Source organism: Sinocyclocheilus anshuiensis, unplaced genomic scaffold (genome assembly GCF_001515605.1).
Source record: "Sinocyclocheilus anshuiensis isolate Anshui unplaced genomic scaffold, SAMN03320099.WGS_v1.1 scaffold28, whole genome shotgun sequence".
Taxonomy (NCBI): Eukaryota; Metazoa; Chordata; class Actinopteri; order Cypriniformes; family Cyprinidae; genus Sinocyclocheilus; species Sinocyclocheilus anshuiensis.
In genome coordinates, this window is record NW_015555724.1 from 580,449 (window position 1) to 592,443 (window position 11,995).

Sequence of the window (11,995 nt, forward strand, 5' to 3'; positions counted from 1 at the left end):
CAGACTTTTGAATGTGTATATGTAATTATATTGTAGTATTTTAAATGACAGTAAATAATGGGAATATAATAACAATCACCTAATAATTGGGAAATAATTAGGGAAAAATGTCCTGACACATTCTGGTAATGAGAATTTTGGAGAGAAATGCGTATACATATCTTGAAAATATTGTCAAAATGTAAAAAAAAAAATAATAATAAAAAAAAATCTTGCAGACCCTAAAATAGCCTTCATTGTCATTATGCAAAATATAATTTTGTATGTTTTTTTTTCTGTTAATTTTATGGGTGAAATGTGAACTGGACATGTTGTGAGATTCACCCAGAGTTGTGGAGAGATGAGAGGACAGGATGTGGAATGACACTGCTGGAAACAGTGTTAGATACACGCACACAGTGACTGATTACTCCCATGAGGCCATCAGGCATGTCGTTTGGCATTTGTGGTTTGTACCTCCATCATCAGAGGAAGGAGAAGCAATGCGATCACAGAGTCACGGAGGACATTCACATAAACACTACTCCTATTAACTAAACTAATACAAACACAGTGCGGCTAACAACCAGCCATACACAAACATGCCAAAAAAGTGAGTGAAAAAGTTCTATCCAAACAAATAATAAAAAAAAAAAGCTCAAATGCATCCAAAAGCAAAACAGCCTGGGATATCTATTTGAAAATGAATGTACTACAAATAAACAGATGGAGTGTATTTCCATCACAGAGCACAATAGAAGAGCACTTTCTGTTCCAAGAGAAGAGGAGAGCATCTTGAGTGTAGTGCTGTTTAATAAACAATTCATGCTTCCAACCTGCTCTCATCCCTCCATCTGAAAAGTGTGGCACAGGAAGATGAGTTACGTTCATCGTGACATCAATATTGTAAGCTTCTGATTACAATGAATAGATGAGCTCCATCTCTCAACAGAAGTAGTTGCTAATTTTAAGCTTCATATGTTGTGTAGTTCTGTGAATTTTCATAGATGCAGGACTTTAATGTGCTGCCTGTTGGGATGAATCCATAAATCAAATTACAAGAATAACAGCTGAATGTTTGTGAATGATAAAGCGAAAGGATAATATAAACAGAGAGATTACTTAATATGTTGTTTAGTTAGTTGTTTGGTTAGTTAGTCAGTTTACAGTTAGTTGCAATTCATTCATTCATTCAATAAATGATGTCCCACAAACAGCAGAATGATTCATGCTGAACATTTTATGTTTTTATTTATTTATTTTGATTCTTTTTATTTCTTTTGATTTCATTTGATGTATATTTATTTGGCTAATATCAATAATCAATTTTATTGACACTGTAACTGTTTTATCTATGATATTTTTGGCTAGTTGGGTTAGTTTGGTTTGTTAGTCCATTAATTTACTGATTAATTAATTTACTGCTTAATTTAATAGTTTGCAGTACATTTGCAGTATCTGACTACTCATTCATTCATTCGTTCAATAAATGATGTCCCACAAACAGAGCAGCATGATTTATGCAGAACATTTTATATTTTATTTATTTTGATTTCATTTGATTTGGCCAATAATCAATTTTATGTGGAAACTATAACTGTTCTATCTATGATATTTTGGCAGAAACTATGGTTGCCATGGTAGATTATTGAAAGGCAGTGAAATGATAGCATGTTTGTGAATGATAAAGTGAACGTGATTAATAATTTCTTGCCTGAGTTCATGACTAAGAGGGTTGCCAATAACCAAATGTAAAATAAGCCATCACTTCTTACAGACTAAAACAAAGTGAGTGGCCCAGAGTTTATCAATTCACAACTTTCCTCCCAAACACCCTCAGGGAGGTCAGTCAGCATCACACAGCTGTGTTGACATCTCCTCAACACTTTCCATCCGCTCCAATAAATTAGACAACCAACAAATATAAACAATTTCCATTTATTTTACTTCCCGGATCGGTTCAACAGCCTTGGTGTCTATCAGGAAATGCGATAATATGCGATAACATTATGAGGTGGAATGGACAGTGGCGGGACGACTTTAAATGGGCTGAGGGAAAGGGGAGGGAGCGCGTGAGGTAGAGTCTCTCAGCTCGAGCTCATCTTCACTCAGTCCATCGCGTGCTTGCTCACTGTCCGCAAGAGCACCGCTACAGCCGCGCTGCTGTCATACTTGAGTCTTACAAATAGTCTTATTCAAAGCAGGAAAACGCCAAGACTTCTGACGTCTCTTTTGTATTTTTCGGGGTCACGTAAACCTATCCAAAGCGACATGTGGATTTACAAAATGTTGCTCTGTGTGGCCGTTTTGGTTTACTCAGGTAAGTTTATTTCCCTCCAATAAGCTTCTTACTTGCTAACATGTATCTGTTTTACAGTAATAACTGTGTTATGTATTACAGTTGTAGCAATAACTGTAGTAAATGTGGTTTACACGTGTAGTAAACTGTGGTTACTATGGTTAATTTTTGTAACAGTATTCTGGAGATGCCCACTCTCTGCGCGAGTTTACATGATGATGATTTATGGGTCATTCCTATTGGTGCCTTTCGGGATTTGAAAAATTCACTCATAAGTATCTTTGTTTCATGAAAGTAACATATTAAATATTTTTTTTCACAGGCGTTATACTGATTAAGCTCATTGACTTATATTTACATATAGAAACATTTTAAACAAATTAGGGCTGAGTCTGACACAAATGTCCACCTTGTAATGAACAAATAAACAACAGCCTAATAGACTATTCATGTAAACTTCTGTCTAGTTTTTGGGTGTATCAAGTGGCTTTTAATGCAACATTGTTAATATATTATTAAAATGTGTCATTTCATGTGTTTATTTCTTAAAACATCACTGTTTACTTTTAAGCTACAGATTAATTATTTACAAAATATCTCATAATTGTGGATAATACTACTATGTAAATATTTGTGCAAATATGTAATTTTTTACTGCATTATCATTGTGAATGCACAGTGTATGCATAGGATAGTTAAAGTCTGAATGAAATTCAAATTAACTGTTTACATTGTTAGTGCACATTACTAGTCTTGTGGTGAACAATTAATCTGCAATTTAAAAAAAAACGGCATTCCTTCTCTGGCGAAAGGATAATATAAACAGAGAGATTACTTAATATGTTGTTTAGTTAGTTGTTTGGTTAGTTAGTCAGTTTACAGTTAGTTGCAATTCATTCATTCATTCAATAAATGATGTCCCACAAACAGCAGAATGATTCATGCTGAACATTTTATGTTTTTATTTATTTATTTTGATTCTTTTTATTTCTTTTGATTTCATTTGATGTATATTTATTTGGCTAATATCAATAATCAATTTTATTGACACTGTAACTGTTTTATCTATGATATTTTTGGCTAGTTGGGTTAGTTTGGTTTGTTAGTCCATTAATTTACTGATTAATTAATTTACTGCTTAATTTAATAGTTTGCAGTACATTTGCAGTATCTGACTACTCATTCATTCATTCATTCAATAAATGATGTCCCACAAACAGAGCAGCATGATTTATGCAGAACATTTTATATTTTATTTCTTTTGATTTCATTTGATTTGGCCAATAATCAATTTTATGTGGAAACTATAACTGTTCTATCTATGATATTTTGGCAGAAACTATGGTTGCCATGGTAGATTATTGAAAGGCAGTGAAATGATAGCATGTTTGTGAATGATAAAGTGAACGTGATTAATAATTTCTTGCCTGAGTTCATGACTAAGAGGGTTGCCAATAACCAAATGTAAAATAAGCCATCACTTCTTACAGACTAAAACAAAGTGAGTGGCCCAGAGTTTATCAATTCACAACTTTCCTCCCAAACACCCTCAGGGAGGTCAGTCAGCATCACACAGCTGTGTTGACATCTCCTCAACACTTTCCATCCGCTCCAATAAATTAGACAACCAACAAATATAAACAATTTCCATTTATTTTACTTCCCGGATCGGTTCAACAGCCTTGGTGTCTATCAGGAAATGCGATAATATGCGATAACATTATGAGGTGGAATGGACAGTGGCGGGACGACTTTAAATGGGCTGAGGGAAAGGGGAGGGAGCGCGTGAGGTAGAGTCTCTCAGCTCGAGCTCATCTTCACTCAGTCCATCGCGTGCTTGCTCACTGTCCGCAAGAGCACCGCTACAGCCGCGCTGCTGTCATACTTGAGTCTTACAAATAGTCTTATTCAAAGCAGGAAAACGCCAAGACTTCTGACGTCTCTTTTGTATTTTTCGGGGTCACGTAAACCTATCCAAAGCGACATGTGGATTTACAAAATGTTGCTCTGTGTGGCCGTTTTGGTTTACTCAGGTAAGTTTATTTCCCTCCAGTAAGCTTCTTACTTGCTAACATGTATCTGTTTTACAGTAATAACTGTGTTATGTATTACAGTTGTAGCAATAACTGTAGTAAATGTGGTTTACACGTGTAGTAAACTGTGGTTACTATGGTTAATTTTTGTAACAGTATTCTGGAGATGCCCACTCTCTGCGCGAGTTTACATGATGATGATTTATGGGTCATTCCTATTGGTGCCTTTCGGGATTTGAAAAATTCACTCATAAGTATCTTTGTTTCATGAAAGTAACATATTAAATATTTTTTTTCACAGGCGTTATACTGATTAAGCTCATTGACTTATATTTACATATAGAAACATTTTAAACAAATTAGGGCTGAGTCTGACACAAATGTCCACCTTGTAATGAACAAATAAACAACAGCCTAATAGACTATTCATGTAAACTTCTGTCTAGTTTTTGGGTGTATCAAGTGGCTTTTAATGCAACATTGTTAATATATTATTAAAATGTGTCATTTCATGTGTTTATTTCTTAAAACATCACTGTTTACTTTTAAGCTACAGATTAATTATTTACAAAATATCTCATAATTGTGGATAATACTACTATGTAAATATTTGTGCAAATATGTAATTTTTTACTGCATTATCATTGTGAATGCACAGTGTATGCATAGGATAGTTAAAGTCTGAATGAAATTCAAATTAACTGTTTACATTGTTAGTGCACATTACTAGTCTTGTGGTGAACAATTAATCTGCAATTTAAAAAAAAACGGCATTCCTTCTCTGATGAAGGCTTAACATCCTTAACAACTTCCTTCCAATCTTCGACCTAGAGATAGTGAGGAGGTGGGCTAAAATAAAGCCCCACCCTCTTTTTTTTTTTTTGCTCTGAAATGCATCAACATATTCAATAAAATCGGTCGCAACTTCAAGTTCACACAGACTTTAATGTTTCTTTATGTTTCTGATAAAAATGGCCTGTTGTTTTGTTGTTATGTTTTTACCAATAAAAGAAGCCAAATCACATACTCTGATCTGGAACCCGGCAAACACACAAGCAAAGTGATGCAAACCGTGTTGCTGGACTGCACTGTATATCAGCACTATTGGAACATCCCTCAGCCAATCAAATTTGAAGACCAGTGCTAACTATACTGTAAAGGATTGTGCTACATACATTTTATCCTCAGATTAATCTCCGTTATTTTTCATCTTTATTCATCTCTTAAATTTCATTTTTTTAATCTAACTATCAAACTATTGAAATGCATTGGGCATGCCAACAAATTGCAGTTCATGACTCAAATTACACATGTATCAAAAGCGTCACAGTTCCCAAACATTGTATTAAGTTTCACTACGGAAAACTTCACAGATGTTGACATTCATGGTGAGTGGACTGTTTCTTCTTCGCAAAACATCTGGATAAAATGAGTCACCGACAGTGTGCACGGACGGAGCTGAAGGGAGAGATGAAGTGTTGGCGTGTGGCACTATGAAACCCTTCTTTTGACATCAGAACTGCTTTATTGCGCAGAGCCTATTAATTATTCTGTGTTTAGTTGTTTTGTTTCTAATCTGCAGTACATCTGTGACATTGAAGGATCAATGTGGCCTGTTGCTTGCGCAAAGTTTAGATCAGTTTAGTTTTTATTGATTTTAGAGTAATATATTCTGTATAATGGGATGTAAAAACCTTTGTTCAGACATACAGAGTCATGTAGATGTTCAGATAACCTAGCTAAATGTGCATTTTGCATAGATTAGGATATAAAGGCCTACATCATGTGAGTTGTAATGCTTTACTGTTAGACTATTGTAATTTTGACTTTTGTATAAACGTATTCATGCTACTTTCTTTTCCTACTTTTGTATTATGAGATGACCCTCAGTGCTGTGCAAACTGGCCATATTGGTGCTTGTTCTGTACAGACTTACTTTCTAATAATATTCAGAGCTAGTCAAGAGCAGGAGTCTTTTTTAAAGAGCATGACTGTTGTCTTTGGGTCAGTTTTCGAGCTTAGATGGGGTCTAATGTTCCTTGGTTGGTCTACTATCAGAATTTAGAGCTTGTTTCACACACAAAAGCATGCCTGATCTCACAGTGTGGCTGTGAAATTGGTGCTTTCTATCCATGGACTTGACAGATAACTCAATTCTCATGACATAACATGGATGGGCTCGGATGGTGATTTGAGAAGGTTTGATGCTGCACACTAGGATCAGAGTCAGATTTATTTTCCTTCAAGTATTCTACTCAGCCCATAACTGACTATTCAATTCGTGACCTTACTAGTTGTAGGTTGTTGGGCAACTAGGATCTTTGTGAGTGTAATATTTTTAGCTGTGTTGCATTTAAAGGGAGATGCGGTTTTAAAATAATTGAGAGTTTTAGCATGTTAACAGTCAACAGCCTGGTAAAACTGACTAAAGGTTTAGTCTGATCAGGGCCTTGTGGACTTGATTCCACCTAACGACAGAGGGTTTCCTTAAAGGGATAGTTCACCCAAAAATGAAGATTGTGTCATCATTTACTCACCCTCACGTATTTCCAAATCTCTATGACGTTCTTTCTTCTATGTAACTCAAAAGAGGATATTTGGAAAATATGTGTTTATTTTTTGTCTACACAAGGAAACGTTCTTCAAAATATCTCCTGTGTTCAGCAGAAGAAATAAATGCATACAGCTTTAAAACGACATGATGGTGATTAAATGATAAAATGATGAAATATTAATTTTTTAACATAGGCTAGTTATTTAGGCATCCAGCTGTCAAGTAAATTATGAAAATGTGTAGTTTTGCACATTCTCATTGTGATCTAAGCAGGTTGTTGAAATATAGTTTCATCATCATAGTTCCTTTTTTTGCTCCATATTTAATATTCTGTTTTATGCCTCCTATGAGGCTTATAATCAGCCTTTACTGATTAAGAGAAAGAAAATCACGTGCCATTTGTCATGAAACACATGTTTGGATTCAACTAGTGCTTCTCCCCATCCTAACACGTGTTTTCTGTGTGGCAGAAACTAAGAGGCATGCCCTGCAAGACTACCAGAAAACTGATGCCGTGCGCTTGGTCACACCACCTGATGTGTCCTACATGTCCAAAGGCCGCAAAATGAGTGTGGGAAAATGTGCACGTCGCTGTAGCCGCAACAGGAAGCTCCAGTTCACCTGCAGGTACACAAAGGAGGTCTACAAAGGTTAAAGCACAAAGACACTCCACCTTACACGTAATCGTAAACAGCCTGAAGTGTGTCTAAATAAAAGAAGCACACTCCCAGTTTGCTCTTGGAAACTGGCTGATCTGAAGTAGAATTGGATTAGCTAATTGTGTACAACACAGTGTGAGAGGAAGCAGCTGGAATCTGTTTCACTAGTGGAAATCAGTAGTCCAAGTATTTCCTATTTTGATGTTTCAGGTTGATGACCTCTGGTTACTTCTGCATAGAAAGAAAGTGCAGCTCTTAGTAGATTGCATGACATTTTATTTTTAGCTCTTGCAATGTTTTCATTTTTTTTTTCAAATTACAAAATACACAAATCTGACAACAATTGTTTATGCTTTGCTTTACGTGAGAAGACTATCTACTGATGACACTAAATGATGACATTAAATAATTTTTGTCACCATCCTTTTGTTTTTATTTGCTTAACATCATTTAATAGGATTAACATGTGCCATATATCTTTACAGAGCATTCAACTTTGATCAGAAAACTACAAAGTGTCATTTACTCTCCTACGACAGCCTCACCATTCGTGTCCGCATGGAGAATGACTTCAACTTCGACCTATATGAGAAGAAAGGTACAAAAATACTGTTTTATTACCACAAGTCAGACCCGGTGCTAGAGGGTGCTAAGCACCATCAAACGAAATCAAAAGCACCCTCAGTTAAAGCTGTATTAATGGCATTTTATTGCAGATTTGGCAAACTATCCAGTGTGTTATGGTTTGCGCTCTGGAGATCGATTTCTGTTTCAACGTGTTTTTGCAGCGTTGAGCAATGTAGCTAATCACAGACATATCTGTTGATTTCTTGAATCAGAGGCATTTAAGTTAGAATCCACTCACCACTCAAATCGCCGGAGGTTTTTTTTAGGTATTGTGTCCAGCAGGAATCATCTCATTGTAACAAAGTGTTGATGCAATGTAAATAAGAGATTCGTTGTGCAACATAGAGAACTTTAATGATAATAACGTATCTTTGTGAGATCGCGATGAACTAAGATGAGTGACAGCTTTTACATTTACATTTAGTCATTTAGTCATTAGTCATTTTAGCTTTTTTAGTGATTATAAACGAAGCGCTCTTTGCGCCATAACAACGGATGCCACTAATATATATGTATGTATGTGTGTATATATATATATATATATATATATATGTATATAGTTAGAGCACCCTCACTAATTTAAGAAGCACCCTCAGTGATTTGATTCTGGAGCCGGGCCTGGTAAATTATTTTTACCAGGAGCCCAGAGCCCAAGGTTATTTGCTTGCACGTACATTTTTCAGCCCAAATATTCTGCCCTTTAAAGGTAAAACGCAGTACTGTAACTATACCATCCACATCAATGTTTGATGAAGGGATTCAGGAGGAAATTGTGATGAACAAATTATTTATTCATTAGATAAAGAAGAAATGTATGAAGGATCAATGATGTGGCACCCAGTTTTTTTATTCTATTATCTCATTATCTCATTAAAATACATTACAATTACTTTTCAACTCTTCTATGATAAGCATGTTTTTTTATTGTTTTTTTAGGGCATAAAGTAAAAACTTAAATGTCCACAAGTTTTGACTTCCTTTAGGCCAGAGAGCATATCTTATAGGGATGCATAATATATCATCGACCATATCGACATCTACCAATATTAGTGTTTTAAACAGTCATCTACTTAATTCTTATTAAGCAAATATTAGAAGCTTACACATTTCTTTATCCAGTTCAAGCACTACTCTTTTTCTACACCAGGTTTCAAAAGTATGAAACCATTTACAATCTTATTTACTGTGGAAAATAATTAATCCTGTGTGTACATTTTTTATGCAGAATATAAAATTCTAGATTTGGCTTTAGTTGACATTCCAAAACAGTATCGATTTTTAATATCGTTCATCATATCAGTTAATATATATAATTTATATTATGCTGATATATAACTGATATTGCACCAAAAACATCTAGAGTTAAAGCTTATGCTGCCATGATCTGCCACTGATGGGTTTCATAATATGAAGAGCTGTTCTCAAACCTTAACCAAGAATTGGACTCTTAAGGATTAATTAAGTTTCAGTGTGAATAAATGTGAGATCAGTGTCCATGTGATGATGACACACTCATGCAAACACACACATACTCGTTCTATCTATCCACCACCATGATGAGGATGACACAGCAAACTGAGTTACACAAGTCACTGGAAGTAAATACCCCACTGTTTGTCCCTGCTATTTCTAAGAGTACTGCAGATTTTCTGGTCTAAAACACTTGACATTCTTAAATGTTTATGAAGCACATAATGCTTCTGAATGCTTTTGAATTTTTTAATCACTAAAGAATCCAGAAAAAAATGCATCATGGTTTCCACAACAATATCAAGCAACTGTGATAATAATAAGAAGAAATGTTTTTTAAGCACTAAATCAGCATATTAGAATGATTTTTGAAGGAGCATGTAACACTGAAGACTGGAGTAATGGCTGCTGAAAATTCAGCCTTGCCATCACAGGAATAAATTATAATTTAATATAGTAAAACAGAAAAGAGTTATTTTCAATTGTAATAATATTTCACTATATTACTGTTTTTACTGTAATTTAGATTAAATAAATGCAGCCTTGGCAAGCATAAGAGACTTTCAAAAGCATAACATTTTTTTACAGACCCCAAACTTTTGAATGGTTAAGTATTTCAAAATATTCAGATGTATACTAATTTATTAATAGTTTGAGAAGACCGACCCAATTACGTCTACTCATCCAAAATTAAGTTTTAAAATGACTATAGAAATTACAGCAGGTATAGGAGTGCATGGTTTGTCTTGAAAGGTTAATATACTGTACATTACTAAAAATCAATTTGGTGAGATTTTTGGTTTTAGAAAACGATTGTTACACATAAAGATTACATTACCTAAGGTGTGTTTATATGTTTATTGTCCTTCAGACTTCATGAGAGAATGCATCATTGGCAATGGACTCAATTACAAAGGAAAGAGATCGGTGACCAAGAGTGGAGTCCAGTGCCAACTCTGGAATTCCAAAATGCCGCATGAACACAAGTAAGTGTGTTCATGCTTACTCATCCTCTTTACCTCCCATTCTTGGTTTTGTCTCTCTCTACAGGCAATTAAACTCAATTTCCCTCTATGTGCATTCTGTGGCTATCAAAAGTATTGTGGAGTGTAGATAGTTGTTAACATCTCTTTGGTATGCTTCAGTTTATTGATTTATGCACATATTACGCTATTAGATAGCTAATGGAAAAACAGACTACATGAGTCGTAAAAATCTCCATTAGTTTCTAATGATGAATGCGCAGTTTAATGTGTGCTGTCTCACTGGCTTTGATTCGTTAGAGGGTTCTCGCTCTACAGTAAGTGTGACAGTAAGTGCAACTCGACGATTCTCAGAAGTGGAGCGCCAACAGAGACAATTAGGTCAATGGCAGCAACGCCAAAGAGCGACCAGTACATTTTCAAACAATTGCTTCCATTCTTGCATCGCCAAAAATAGACGTTTGTTTACAATTATGCATATGCATAAACACTTCAATGCAGGTTTTCCCCAAATATAAATTTTTGTATACACTAACATCTAAAAATAAACATCAAGAAGCCATATGCAGCCTGGAACAGATGTAATGTTTACAGGATTTAAGGGTTTGTGCATAAGTGGGAGTTTGACATAAAGCAGCACAAAGCTAAGATAAGATTCCTAATGCAGAACACGTCTTTCTTTGAGTTCATTACGGCTACGGGAATTCATTAGGGACACCACATGGTGCTTTCGATTTACTTCCTGTACTGCAAGTCGTTATGATAGATCTGCCCTATCTGGCCTATTTTTTGGCCTGTACAAAAGTTTTATGCACTTTTCTTAAATCCTGAAAATGTGATTACCTTTCAGAGACCTTGAAACCTTACTACCAACTTTCCCTCCCTCTCTCTCTCTCTCTCTCTCTCTCTCTCTCTCTCTTTCTCTCTCTCTTTCCTCATTTCCCTTCAACTCTTTTTATCTCTTTAATAGACATTAGTACAGATTTAAAGCCAGTTTTTGATATGCTTGCCTCTGAAACATCACAGGCATGTTTTATCGGCTCAAAAAACCAATGGACCTGAACGTTTTGAAATACCACACAGGCCTGTAGGTCAGCTAATTTGTCACAGATTGCATTTTTATCTGTATTCATCAATCTTTATGAACTTGGTTGATTTGTGTTGTGAATGCCAGAGGCAATTACACAAAAGATAATTTCCGTTTGGCTTAAAGGGGTCATATGATGTTGCTAAAAAGAACATTATTTTGTGTAGTTGGTGTAATGAAATGTGTTTATGTGGTTTAAGGTTCAAAAACTTCACACACGGTGGCCTTGAGTAAGCGGCGGCAGGCGGATTCGACGAAGGAGCGTCCGGTGGGCTTGCGGCAACCACATGTGACGACCCCAGGC

At 35.4% G+C, this 11,995-nt stretch overlaps 1 protein-coding gene across 1 annotated transcript in view; it reads left to right on the forward strand.

The window, feature by feature from the left end:
• The first annotated feature begins 4,081 nt into the window (after positions 1-4,081).
• Positions 4,082-11,995, forward strand: part of hgfb (hepatocyte growth factor b) — a 30,310-nt gene continuing 22,396 nt past the window's right edge. The window contains exons 1-4 of the mRNA XM_016465852.1: positions 4,082-4,311; positions 7,336-7,492; positions 8,010-8,122; positions 10,493-10,607. Coding sequence (XP_016321338.1) covers positions 4,263-4,311; positions 7,336-7,492; positions 8,010-8,122; positions 10,493-10,607 — 434 coding nt within the window. The 5' untranslated portion in view covers positions 4,082-4,262. The remainder of the gene's footprint in view (positions 4,312-7,335; positions 7,493-8,009; positions 8,123-10,492; positions 10,608-11,995) is intronic.